General features: G+C 36.5%; 1 protein-coding gene across 4 annotated transcripts in view; it reads left to right on the top strand.

Annotated features, from left to right (window-relative positions):
• Window positions 1-13714, top strand: part of LOC125667318 (trafficking protein particle complex subunit 8-like) — a 34930-nt gene that overhangs the window by 14960 nt on the left and 6256 nt on the right. For all 4 annotated transcript variants that reach the window (XM_048900780.2, XM_048900790.2, XM_048900800.2 and 1 more), the window contains 16 exons: window positions 3-153; window positions 410-513; window positions 2258-2363; window positions 2539-2742; window positions 3140-3292; window positions 4677-4806; window positions 5573-5752; window positions 6187-6335; window positions 7660-7734; window positions 7963-8217; window positions 10837-11228; window positions 11470-11617; window positions 11797-11899; window positions 12586-12654; window positions 12747-12805; window positions 13228-13395. In XM_048900780.2, coding sequence (XP_048756737.2) covers window positions 3-153; window positions 410-513; window positions 2258-2363; window positions 2539-2742; window positions 3140-3292; window positions 4677-4806; window positions 5573-5752; window positions 6187-6335; window positions 7660-7734; window positions 7963-8217; window positions 10837-11228; window positions 11470-11617; window positions 11797-11899; window positions 12586-12654; window positions 12747-12805; window positions 13228-13395 — 2446 coding nt within the window. The remainder of the gene's footprint in view (window positions 1-2; window positions 154-409; window positions 514-2257; window positions 2364-2538; window positions 2743-3139; window positions 3293-4676; window positions 4807-5572; window positions 5753-6186; window positions 6336-7659; window positions 7735-7962; window positions 8218-10836; window positions 11229-11469; window positions 11618-11796; window positions 11900-12585; window positions 12655-12746; window positions 12806-13227; window positions 13396-13714) is intronic.

Below are 13714 nucleotides of genomic sequence, written 5' to 3'. Positions count from 1 at the left end.
AGGTACTCCAGCGACGCTCCGGAGTTACAGATGAGAAGGTTGGGAGATGTTGCTTTCTTGTTCCAGATGTATGATTTCGCTTACAACACTTACCATGCAGCTAAGCGGGACTTCAACAATGACCACGCATGGTTGCATTATGCAGGGGCTTTGGTGAGTTTGCACATCAAAATTGTTTAAAAGTTAAATGACTATGCAGGCAAGTCCAATTAATTCTGGTGAGGAAGTTGGGAAGGATATGTTACAGTGTACATATATTGCTTTTGTTTTAAGGGTGGAATCTGTGCTTGGGTGTCCTCTAAATTATTTATTCAGGAAACAGAAAGATGCATAACAGACCCTTATTCTACTTTTGGATGGAATGTTTTAATTTCATGATTTTTATTTTTTTTTTTTTTTTTGACTGCAGGAAATGGCCTGTATATCAATGTTTATGAGCGGAAATCCCAGAGAACAGAAGTACCCATTTCATTACATGGAGTCTGCCATTACCACTTATCTCCAGTCATGCAAGTAAGTATACCATGGCATCAGATCTTTATATTTGTTTGAAATGTTTAGCTTACCTGAGCCACAGTCCTGAATGAGATTTTCTGATTACATTTGTGTGTTGTGTATAATACCTGTGGAATTAATGTCTAGGTTGTCGTACATTCTATAATGGATGAGTAATTTAAAATTCCAGGAACCAGATTAAAATAAAGGAAATTCATCTCTTTCATCTGTTTTGGAAAAATAGTTTTTTTTTTTTATATTGATCCTGTTATGATAAAACCGGACTCAAATTGTTTGTCACAGATTTATTAATTTGTAATTGCACATAAAATGAAGTACATAAATTAAGTTGTCCATTTCAAATTACATAAACACTGAGCCTAGGTAATTATCAGATTCATATTACTGCAGTACTTTCTAAATGTGGGTATTTCATGATGCCATGTTGAGGGGAATATTAGTCAACAATATCTAGAATTGTTATTATAAATCATGTGAAAGTGCGAGATAATTTGTTTCACAGATTATGCAGAAATTACCCATTGTTTCCGTGGGTTGAAAGGTCTTGATAAGAAATCCAGGGTGACTGAATTAAAAATTGGCATCTTCAGATTGTCTGTAAACAAAATGTTCAATGGATGGTCATTTGGATGTTTTTGTACTTTGATTGAGGTTTGAATTTGAAGGTGCATTAGGTGCAGTCTTATCACTAGTTAGGTGCAGTCTTATCACTAGTTAGGTGTGATAGGTGCAGTCTTATCACTAGTTAAGTGCAATAGGTGCAGTCTTATCACTAGTTAGGTGCAATAGGTGCAGCCTTATCACTAGTTAGGTGTGATAGGTGCAGTCTTATCACTAGTTAGGTGCGATAGGTGCAGTCTTATCACTAGTTAAGTGCAATAGGTGCAGTCTTATCACTAGTTAGGTGCGATAGGTGCAGTCTTATCACTAGTTAAGTGCAATAGGTGCAGTCTTATCACTAGTTAGGTGCAGTCTTATCACTAGTTAGGTGCAATAGGTACAGTCTTGTCACTAGTTAAGTGTGATAGGTGCAGTCTTATCACTAGTTAAGTGCAATAGGTGCAGTCTTATCACTAGTTAGGTGCAGTCTTATCACTAGTTAGGTGCAATAGGTACAGTCTTGTCACTAGTTAGGTGTGATAGGTGCAGTCTTATCACTAGTTAGGTGTGATAGGTGCAGTCTTATCACTAGTTAGGTGCAGTCTTATCACTAGTTAGGTGCAATAGGTGCAGTCTTATCACTAGTTAGGTGCAATAGGTGAAGTCTTGTCACTAGTTAAGTGCAATAGGTACAGTCTTATCACTAGTTAGGTGCAATAGGTGTAGTCTTATCATTAGTTAGGTGCAGTCTTATCACTAGTTTTCTTTTTGTGATCTTTTGGATGTGCTGCTGTTTTCTTGATTGATCAGAATTTCAAGATGGTTATTTATTGGTTGAGCTAATGTTGAATTATTTTGTAATCACCATTGTTATCACGGATATTTTTTATTGGCCCTCTCAGAATTATCACGGATGAGATATGATACGAGTTAAAAATTTGTGCATAATTAATTAATTACTGCATCTGTGCATAAGTAGGTGTGCACTACATGCTTCATAAAAGTGAAGTTTATCTTGTCCAGAATTTCAAGATGGAGTTGGAAACTTCAGTGTGAATCGACATCAGGCACACTGCTCTTCATGCAGACAATTGATTGAATTTGTGTTGTAATAAAGAAATGAATTTGTTATGTATTTTAGAAATCCATTATATGCAACAAGAGCAACACTAGTTAGTACAGAGGCACTCAAGAGTCGGAAAATGTTTAACGAGGCTGCTTTACAATTTATAAAGCTGACTAGTGAGGTAAGCACAACATCTGATACACATACATGTATTCTTATATTGAATTGTTCTGTTACGACGGTCGGTGCATGAATTTTATTTAAAGTTAACATGTGTGTTATGTATCAGAATTCAAAGATTTTAAAAGTTTTGTCTCTAATTCACAGAAGTTTTTGTCTTTTTCATTTTCTCTCAGGAGTCTGATTTACGCAGTGCTCTTCTTCTGGAGCAAGCGGCCCATTGTTACATTAATATGGAAGTTCCCAAGGTCAGGAAGTATGCATTCCACATGATTCTGGCTGGACATCGATATAGCAAGTCAGGGCAGAGGAAGCATGCCCTGAGGTCCTACTCTCAGGCCTTACAAGTGTACAAAGGCAAAGACTGGGCACTTGCAGAGGTAACTGCATTGTCAGAAGTTCAAAATAGTGTTAGAATAATTATACATGTATACCAGTTCAAATATAAAAGATATGATATACATACATGTATGTAACTATATTTCATGAGGTGAAACATAACAAGGTGTGAGTCATTGTACTTATTTATATTACTGAAAATTCTTGCATACAGAATGTTTATTGCAGAAAATTTATTGGAAATATTGCCAAAGTTGAATTTGTACATATACTTGTTTGATACTTGAAAACTTATAGAAAATATTGTGAAATACGCCAAATTTGAAATAGGTATAATGTATATTGTACTTTATTCCTGAATATGGTACCTATTTTTGAATTTTAAAAATTGGATATGCAGAAAATCTAAGTACTGAATCCTTTCCTTTTTTTTTGCAGGATCATATAAACTTCACTCTAGGTCGACAGTCCCTCAATCTGAAACAGTTAGATAATGCCACCGCTGCATTCAAGCATTTACTAACAGAGAACAGTAAACAGATTCCTAGTCAACAAAATGCTTTTCTTAGGGAATATCTCTTTGTATACAAGGTAAATATGCTTTCTTAGTACATGCATTACAAATTAGTGCATCTTAAAAACTGGAGTACATAAAGATGATCTCTTATTAGCTCATTTTGTCAATGTCAAGAAGAGTATAGTATGTGTTACCCAGAAGTTGAATGACCCTACCAAAACCAAACTTACATGAATGTCAATTTTTCTACCAGTTTACTAAATATATCAGTACATTATTAAACCCATAAATTTCCAAATGAATGACCAGGTTTTAAGAGCTTGTCTATTCCAGGTAACTAATATACCTGACTTTGACTTGTGTGATGCTTCTAGTGACAAGTACTAACAATTTAAAAGATTTGGATACTGTGCATGACCTAGATAACAGGTTAAAGTTTATTAGTACAGGATCATTCCTATTTACTGAACATAATCACAATGGACAAGACATGTTTAGGGATGTACACATACAAAGCATTTTAGGGACTTTCTGCTGAGATTGATTGAATATTGTTTTACGTCCCTCTCGAGAATATTTCACTCATATGGAGACATGCTTTCTCTGAGAGGTTTAATGTAAGATAAATGACTTAGTTTAGTACTACTAGAACAAGTCTTTGCTCTAAGTCATTGCTGGTCTTACATTGATGATGTGTCATGCAATCATGCTTGATATATTCTCCAAATGATTGTCAGAGTTAAAAAGTTTTCAAACCAAATTATTGAATGAAGAATTAATTTTCTTCATCAATCAAACCTGCTCACACATGGTGAACACAAAGATCCTGTTGTGATCATTAGTTTTTCATGATACTGTAGATTTTTTATGCCTCTGTTGGAAATTCAGAGGCATATAGTTTTTGGTCTGTTTGTTTATCTATTTGTCTGCAAAAACCTTAAGCTTGTCTTTCACATTTCACTTGTATGTGTATTCCTTGTGACAAGACCTTGCTTCTGATACTAAAATTTATACTTTATGACCTTGGAGTTTGACCTACTTTTAAAAAAACTTCAATATAGGTCATAATTTTTCAATGGTTAATGACAGGGCTTCATATTTCACATGTGTATTCCTTTTTCACAAGGTCTTTTTATTACCAAAATTTTTGACACCTTGACCTAGAAGTTTGACATATTTTTGACAAACTTTAACCTTAGCCATAACTTTTGAATGATTAGATATAGGGCTTTCAATTTTCACATGTATATTCCTTGTGATAAGACCTTTCTTTGGGTGCCATAATTACTTTGCTGCCATACAGGGGCATCAGTATTTCGCAAACACATCTTGTTTACTGATAGACCTACAGTGATGAAATTTGCCGTGGTATGTTAAAGATAGTTAGAAGCCTTTCAATAGACTGATGTTTATTGAGGTGAATTATGTTACATTTAATTACAATATTCTTCCTTCCAGCAACTCTTGGGTCAAGAAATATCCAATTATGGCAGTGTCCACTCCAATACATTACCAGAGCTTCCAATACCTATACTGGACAATAATGCTACCAAAGTCATCATAGGCTACAAACCACAGCATAGCCAAGGTAGCAGTTACACTTATAGATATGTACATCTATTTATTTCCCATTTATAAAACAATGCTACCATAGATTGTGTGTAATTCATTAGTATAAGCAATGTGTCACTCAATGTTCAATCTTCTCAGTGTTCCTATGTAATAAACCTGTAATGCTGAATTTTTTTTGTCCCCATGAAATGGAGCTGTAATTTTGAATCTTTCACTGAGAATCTTCCCTTTGTCCCCGTGTAATGGAACTGTAATCCTGAATCTTTCTCTGAAAATCTTCCCTTTGTCCCTGTGTAATGGAGCTGTAATTCTGAATCTTTCTCTGAGAATCTTCCCTTTGTCCCTGTGTAATAGAGCTCTGTAATTCTGAATCTTTCTCTGAGAATCTTCCCTTTGTCCCTGTGTAATAGAGCTCTGTAATTCTGAATCTTCTCTGAGAATCTTCCCTTTGTCCCTGTGTAATGGAGCTGTAATTCTGAATCTTTCTCTGAGAATCTTCCCTTTGTCCCTGTGTAATGGAGCTGTAGTTCTGAATCTTCTCTGTGGATCTACTCTTTGTCCCTGTGTAATGAATCTGTAATTCTGAATCTTTCTCTGAGAATCTTCTCTTTGTCCCCGTGTAATGGAGCTCTGTGTCCCCATGAAATAGAGATGCAGGGGAGAAAATAATGCAGTGGTGCAGGCATTGTGGGTTGTTTTTTTGTTGTTGTAGAAAGCTGTTTGGTTAGGGCTGCTTGTAAATGATGAATTGCCTAAGAATGCAGAATCAATTCTTGTTACAGATAAATCAGGGCACATAGGCTATGACTACAGTGAGAGCAATCACGCACGATGGGAAGCTTTAGAGGAAGCCCTGGTGTCGTCTGCTAACAATGGCATTATCCCCATCACTCACAGGTCAACCATACAGTGCTTCACCAATAAAACAGACAACAGATTTAACCCCGTGGCTTATGTTGGAGGTAAGAGCCAGGAAGTAAATTATTTAACCCCGTGGCTTAATGTATGTTGGAGGTAAGGGCCAGGAAGTAAATTATTTAACCCCGTGGCTTATGTTGGAGGTAAGAGCCAGGAAGTAAATTATTTAACCCCATGGCTTATGTTGGAGGTAAGGGCCAGGAAGTAAATTATTTAACCCCGTGGCTTATGTTGGAGGTAAGGGCCAGGAAGTAAATTATTTAACCCCGTGGCTTATGTTGGAGGTAAGGGCCAGGAAGTAAATTGATTCGAATGTATATGAGTTGTATTTAGTTCTCCATGTTTGTCTAGATCTCTGAGGTGTGTGTAATTTTAAGAACAATTGACTTTAGTAAAGGATACAAGCACATGAATTTTTGTAAATAATGAAATCAGTGTTTGTTATAAAACAGTTATCTACATGAATTTGCTTCCTCAGAACCCATCACAGTGGAGGTGTACCTGGTGAACCCCCTGAAGGTCGTTCTGGTGCTTACAGAGGTCACACTTCTCTGGAGTTTCCTACCCTCCATCCCTGGTCAGGAAAAATCCCAGCTCATCACTAACGAAGTATTTTCCTCTGTGAAGGTAATAGTTTTTATGTTTGAAAAGTTGAAGAACATCTATGCAGTTCTTTCTCTTTTGTGCTTAGCTCTGTGTTTTTAGCTTATCTGAGCTATAAGCTCAATTTTTGATCACTAGTTGTCTGTCCGTCTCTCTGTAAGCTCTTGGTGCATTTTTGACTTCTTCTCCAGAACCACAGGGCCAATTCCAACCAAACTTGCCATAAAACATTCTTGGGTAAAGGGGATTCAAAATTGTTCAATTGAAGAGTAACACCCTTTTGGGGGGGGGGGGGGGGGGGGGGGGGTAATTAAGAAATAATGAAATGAAAATATGGTGGCATCTTTTGAAAATATTCTTAAGAACACTGAACCATATAAGACAACTTGTGTGAAAGCTTCTTCAATGAGTAGAGATTCAAAAATGATCAAGTCCCAAGGGGTAGGATAGGGCCACATTAATGAATCAAAGTTTTGCATGTGGATAAAATTCCACAAATGTTTTTAAGAACAACAGGACTATGATATTAGTCATATATGCAACCATCCTCAGGCAGTGCAGATTTAAGGTTGGTCAAAATCATAACACTGTGGAGCCACAATTGGGAAACAGAAAAAAACTTTTAAAATCTTTTTCTCAAGCATCAACAGCACAGATTCAAATTCATTCAAACCGTGACTCTAGTGGTAGGTGGGGTTACAATAGGGGATGAAAGTTTTACATCAGGAGATATACATGTAAGAAAAATCTGTAAAAATTTCTTCTCAAGAAGAGGGCCATGATTAGACACTATCAATATGCAAGCATCCTGAGGTAGTGTAGATTCAAGTTTGTTCAAATCATGGCCCTTTTGTATAGCGTGGGGTCACAATGGGAACATTTTTATGGGAACATTTTGAATTGAAATTTGGAATATATGGATATATCTTGAGAATATGTAGGTCAAGTACTTACATGACTATTGGCAGAGTTATGGCCCTTAAGCTAAGGAAATTCTGATATACTAGGGGAATGAAATATGTTAAACCACAATTATCATTACTGCACTTGAGTAAAACAGCATAATAAAGTCCTAGGTTTAAACTTTGTTGCCAGCGGGGACATTTATATCACGCTGACACATCTAGTTTTTGTGAGAATTACTTTGTTATGAATGGAATTCATTGTATCCATTATAATTTCATTGTTCCTTCTTTTCTGGGAATGAATTATATTATAATACGATTGATCAGTGAGAACCATCTTTTTAATAATATGGGTTTAGTGTACAGTAGTTGTTAAAGTTGGGGAAATATTTTTGTATTAACTGTTGTTATTTTTTTTATATATATATTTTGGTCTTTTTCAGAACACCCTTGCCAATGAAATCATTCACACACAGGTTATAGACGAGATAGTATTACCAGGAAATGAGAGGTCTCCGGTAAGCAACATGTCTTTCTCGGGTTTAGATTAATGAAGTCAGGAGTGCATTGTTAATTGAGGCAAATTCATGTCTGAATATTCCCATGTGAACGAATCATACATGTAGCACTCCATTATCTCCTACTGAACATTTTCCCGTTTTATATGAAATATTGGAAGTGTTGGGTATCGTCGCTGTGTAACTATAGCCCTGTTTGTTACTTTGTGTATTGGTATGCATACACAGGTGCAGTTTACCTTGACCCCGCATCAGACAGGAGAGCTGAGGATTGTGGGTATTTGCTACAATCTGTCTAGTTCACTAACAGACGACAGGAACGTTAAACCATCACCAGCCAACACTGTCTTTGTGAGGGGGAAACAGAGACTGGATGTCCAGGGGCCGAGGCTGAACAACACCAAGGAGGAAAAGTCCAGTAAAGCGTATGGACCGGACCGTAGGCTGGACCTGGTCATACAGCCAGAGATGCCTCAGTTACAGGTGAACTCTTGGAATTCGGTTTAAAATTCTGAAAAATATAGGGGGGGGGGGATATGGTGTAGAACCATATACATGTATTGTACAGGTACCTTTAAATGTACACTGTGCATGCAGGTGAAGTTATAGATTGAGATTGTTACAGATACAGATGATGAATAGTAGTGAGATTGTTACAGATGATGAATATTAGTGAGGTTATTACAGATGATGAATAGTAGTGAGATTGTTACAGATGATGAATAGTAGTGAGATTGTTACAGATGATGAATAGTAGTGAGATTGATACAGATGATGAATAGTAGTGAGATTGTTACAGATGATGAATAGTAGTGAGATTGTTACAGATGATGAATAGTAGTGAGATTGTTACAGATGATGAATATTAGTGAGATTGTTACAGATGATGAATAGTAGTGAGATTGTTACAGATGATGAATATTAGTGAGATTGTTACAGATGATGAATATTAGTGAGATTGATACAGATGATGAATAGTAGTGAGATTGTTACAGATGATGAATAGTAGTGAGATTGTTACAGATGATGAATATTAGTGAGATTGTTACAGATGATGAATATTAGTGAGATTGTTACAGATGATGAATAGTAGTGAGATTGTTACAGATGATGAATATTAGTGAGATTGATACAGATGATGAATAGTAGTGAGATTGTTACAGATGATGAATAGTAGTGAGATTGTTACAGATGATGAATAGTAGTGAGATTGTTACAGATGATGAATATTAGTGAGATTGATACAGATGATGAATAGTAGTGAGATTGTTACAGATGATGAATAAGATAAGATAAGTTTATTCCAATTTTGGACCCAGAGGGCATAACAGTAAGACAGTTTAGAAAGAAGGAAATTCAAAAAAGAAAGTTAGTTTACAACATTAACTACAGGTTACATAGACTGCAAACTGCATGTGGATGCAGCATGTTGGGGAAACAAGTACATACATATATGAATTGCTAATCATGTATATATACAAGTAGATGGACAGTATCAGTATTATACCAATATATGAATAATAAACTATAATGATTTTTGCAGTTTTAAAGCATCACTTCTTTTTCTGAAAGTTTGCACTAAATATTCACTCAATTTGACAATTACTGGTTTGTCTTCATTAATCATCAACCAAGTAAATTTGTCCTTATTTGTTAGATAGATAAAATTTTTGTTGAGCTTGTATATACCATTTAAAAACATATTTCTCTCTTCAACATAGAATGAATATTAGTGAGATTGTTACAGATGATGAATAGTAGTGAGATTGTTACAGATGATGAATAGTAGTGAGATTGTTACAGATGATGAATAGTAGTGAGATTGTTACAGATGATGAATAGTAGTGAGATTGTTACAGATGATGAATAGTAGTGAGATTGATACAGATGATGAATAGTAGTGAGATTGTTACAGATGATGAATAGTAGTGAGATTGTTACAGATGATGAATATTAGTGTGATTGTTACAGATGATGAATATTAGTGAGATTGTTACAGATGATGAATAGTAGTGAGATTGTTACAGATGATGAATATTAGTGTGATTGTTACAGATGATGAATAGTAGTGAGATTGTTACAGATGATGAATAGTAGTGAGATTGTTACAGATGATGAATAGTAGTGAGATTGATACAGATGATGAATAGTAGTGAGATTGTTACAGATGATGAATAGTAGTGAGATTGAAACAGATGATGAATATTAGTGTGCACATTTTTATGCCCCCCTTCAAAGAAGTGGGGCATATTGGTTTGCACCTGTCAGTCGGTAGACCACATGTTGTCCACTCAATATCTTAAGAACCATTCACTTGATCGTAATGATATTTCATATGTGGGTTGGTTAAGAGGACCCCTATTGTTTTTCAGGTCAAAAGGTCAATGGTCAATCTACTCTGGACATAGAAAGACCTTGTCCACTGAATATCTTGAGAACCCTTCGCTTGACGGACATCAAACTTAATACACTGGTACATCCCAAGGAATAGATGACCCCTATTGATTTTGAGGTTACATGGTCAAAGGTCAAGGGTCAAACTGGACATAGGAATATATTGACCACTCAATATCTTGAGAACCCTTTGCTTGACAGATGTCAAACTTGGTACACTGGTACATCTTCAGGAGAAGATGACCCCTCTTGATTTTGGGGTGACATGGTCAAAAGAAGGGTCAAACTGGACATAGGAATATACTGTCCACTGAATATCTTGAGAACCCTTTGCTTGACAGACATCAAATTTGGTACACTGGTACATCTGTACATCTTCAGGAGAATATGACCCTTATCGATTTTGAGGTCACATGGTCAAAGTCAGTGGTTAAACTGGACATGGTAATATATTGTCTCCTACATTTTAAGAATTATTTGCTTGATTGACACCAAAACTGGTACACTGGTACAACATAAGAAGTAGATGACCCCTATTGATTTTTAGGTCACTTGGTCAATCCATTCCTGACATTGGAAGATGTTGTCTGCTCAATATTTCGAATTGGTGATACTGCTATCAATCAAATTATGCATGTGTATAACCCTTTTCAATTTTGCACCATGGGGGGCATATATGTTTTACAAACATCTCTTGTTTTATTTTAGGTTTCCTTCTGTAACTTTCCAAAAAGTTTACTATGTGGTGAAGTGCACGCTGTGATGCTTCAATTTACAAACATAGGAACTAGTCCACTACATAAACTAAAACTTGCCTCCTCGACCCCCGAGTTTATAACCCTGGGGGGTCAAGGAGAATTACCCAAGTTTCCTTGTGTTTATCAGACTACTAGTGAAGTATCAAGTGATGAGACAAAGTGTTATTGTAATACGAAAGACAGAGTAACTAATGTGATGGACATTCCACTGCCCAACCGGACACTTCAACCTAAAAACACCGTGTCTGTGCCTGCCTGGGTGCGAGGAAATGACATCGGGGGAGTGCATGATGTCCATTTTATGTTTTATTATCAACCCGTGACAAACTCACCCAAAGTCAGGTCAGTGACTGTGCTGTTTAACATTGTTAGTTTGAAAAAGTCACATTCACGATTATTGATGCAGGATAGTGAGGATTTATGAAAGAACAAGTGTGCTGGTTATATGTTCATTTTTCACAGAAAACAACGTCGCATTCTATAGATTCACCAGTGATATTATGATTTCTCTATCTATAACATTGGTCTATAGAGATAAAAGTTTGTTAATGTGTTTGATATATTGGGTTATTTTGGATTACAGACACAGATTACAGAGGCACACCGCAGTCATTAACACCTTGGAGTCGCTGAGTGTGCGGTCAATGGCCCGCAGAGCTAACAGTGTTCACCAGACACCCTCCTCCCAGGGGAGCTGTATCATCTCCTGTGAAATGGAAAACATTAGTCAGGTAGAGGATGTGACAAAATATCTCTTAAAAGCACTTTGTTTAGCAAAGCAACACTAATGATCAAAAATGAGATGCTGTAGCATGAATCAAACCAAAACGTTGCCTGACATTTTTTGTCGTATATGTTATCCAGTGGCTGAATCTAACCTTGTCCTGACTTCATTATGACCTAATTACAGGTTCAAGCCAATCGGGCATATGTCAAAGAGATTCAGGTGAATCAAGTGTCCTGTGCCAGTGACCTTTGGTCAGTTCAGTACCTCAGCTCTCAAGATAAACCTGGTATGTATGTTGGCCCTCTCTCTTAGTTTATTTTCCTGTAACTTAACTATAGTCAGAACTTATGATACGGGATTGAGAATTCATTTTTAGCTTGCTGGGATGAATGTCTAGAGAGATGTTGTCATTACCCAGGTGTTGGTGCCATACTTTAGGGAAAAACTTAACCTTGGCTATATCTTTTGAAGCAAGGGGATAGAACTTTGATATTTCACATGTAGATTCCTCATGACCAGGCCTTTCATTCGGTACCAAGACTTGTGACCTAGTTACCTTTACCGTGGACATTGACCAACTTTTCAAAAACTTTAACCTTGGCTATATCTTTTGAACCAAGGGGGATAGGATATAAAGTAAGGGTCACTCTTCCTGTTGAGTTGTTGTCATTTGACAACTCGTTATATGCCCATCTATGACGATTCATATTATGGTATGGGCTTGGATCATATCTTTCAAAGTGTTAGGCCTAGGACTCAAATTTGGTCAGCTGATGCATCTTGGTGGAAAGGTGATGTGATCCAAAAATAGGTCACTGTGACCTTCTGGAATTTTATGGCTGCATTTTCAAATTGTCTTCCTGTCATATATTGCATTGAGGCCTAGGACCATCAAACTTAATTCAGCTCATGCATCTTTGGGGGTGGTATCAAATGAATATACTACATGCTGTACATATTTGTGTATTTCAGAAATTACTATTGGGTGTAGGGAGACTATGCATTTATGTCTGAAAGGAACAAAAAATGCAGGTAACTTGGGTAAGTAATACTGTTGCTCAATTCCATCAAGATATTCGCTTTTGAAAGATTTGTCTTTTTACATGTATATGTTTCATACTTTATATTTTTAGATTCCATGTTGGGAAAAGAGTCTGTGATATTTAGTGACGTGTCCTTCTCTGATCAGCAAGTGAGTGGATTGAAACTGATTGCAATGGAAATGCTTTAGAAGTGCACGTATTTTTAACCATTTGTACCTTTATCAGCAAACTGCTGATGATGAAGTGATCTCTGATCATGGAATTCTGGGTCCACTTTTTGTCATTTTAAGATGGTCTACCATTATTCAACATCATCAGAAAATTGTCGTTGTTTTACAGAAGATGATTATAGGTGGGGAAAAAATTTTTCACTGAATTCACCGATTTCTACTTGTGTCTGTGTTTGTGTGGTGTGAACATAGCTATGAATAGAAACAAGGAAGTGATGTACAGCAACTCTAAAGACTTCAAATCAATACCCTACCCCCATAAACATTTACAAACCACCAGAATTTGACCCCACTAAAATGAAATAGCATCATCTCTTGTGATGTACAATTTCTTTTTGCAGATAAAAAGTTCTACAACACCGTGTGCAGATTTTTTTCTGAGATCGAAGTCCCACAATAATTCAGAAGACGTGGTACAGTCCAAGACAGCGAACAAGCTGGGAGAGAAAAACTTCAGTGAGTTAAACTGTGCCATACAGCTGGGCATGACTCTCATCATTCTATGGAAGGTAAAGTCGGGTGTTTTATCACATTCAATGTATTGCATACATAGATATAGGGATTGTACATCTGTTTATCATTCTATGGTGTTTTATCGTATTCAAAGATGGTACAATGTATTGCATACATAGATATAGGGATTGTACATTTGTTTGGGGATCGGGGTTAGAATAGGTTCTGAGTACTTCTTGCTTCTCATAAGAGGTGACTAAATGGGGCGGTCCTTTGGATGAGACCGCAAAAACCAAGGTCCCATGCTACAGCAGGTTTGGCACGATAAAGATGCCTCCCTGCTCAATAGCCATTTGTAACCCTTCACCGGCATGG

Source organism: Ostrea edulis, chromosome 1, assembly GCF_947568905.1.
Source record: "Ostrea edulis chromosome 1, xbOstEdul1.1, whole genome shotgun sequence".
Classification (NCBI taxonomy): domain Eukaryota; kingdom Metazoa; phylum Mollusca; class Bivalvia; order Ostreida; family Ostreidae; genus Ostrea; species Ostrea edulis.
Note: the sequence above shows the minus strand (reverse complement) of the source record. Positions and strands in the feature narration are given on the sequence as shown.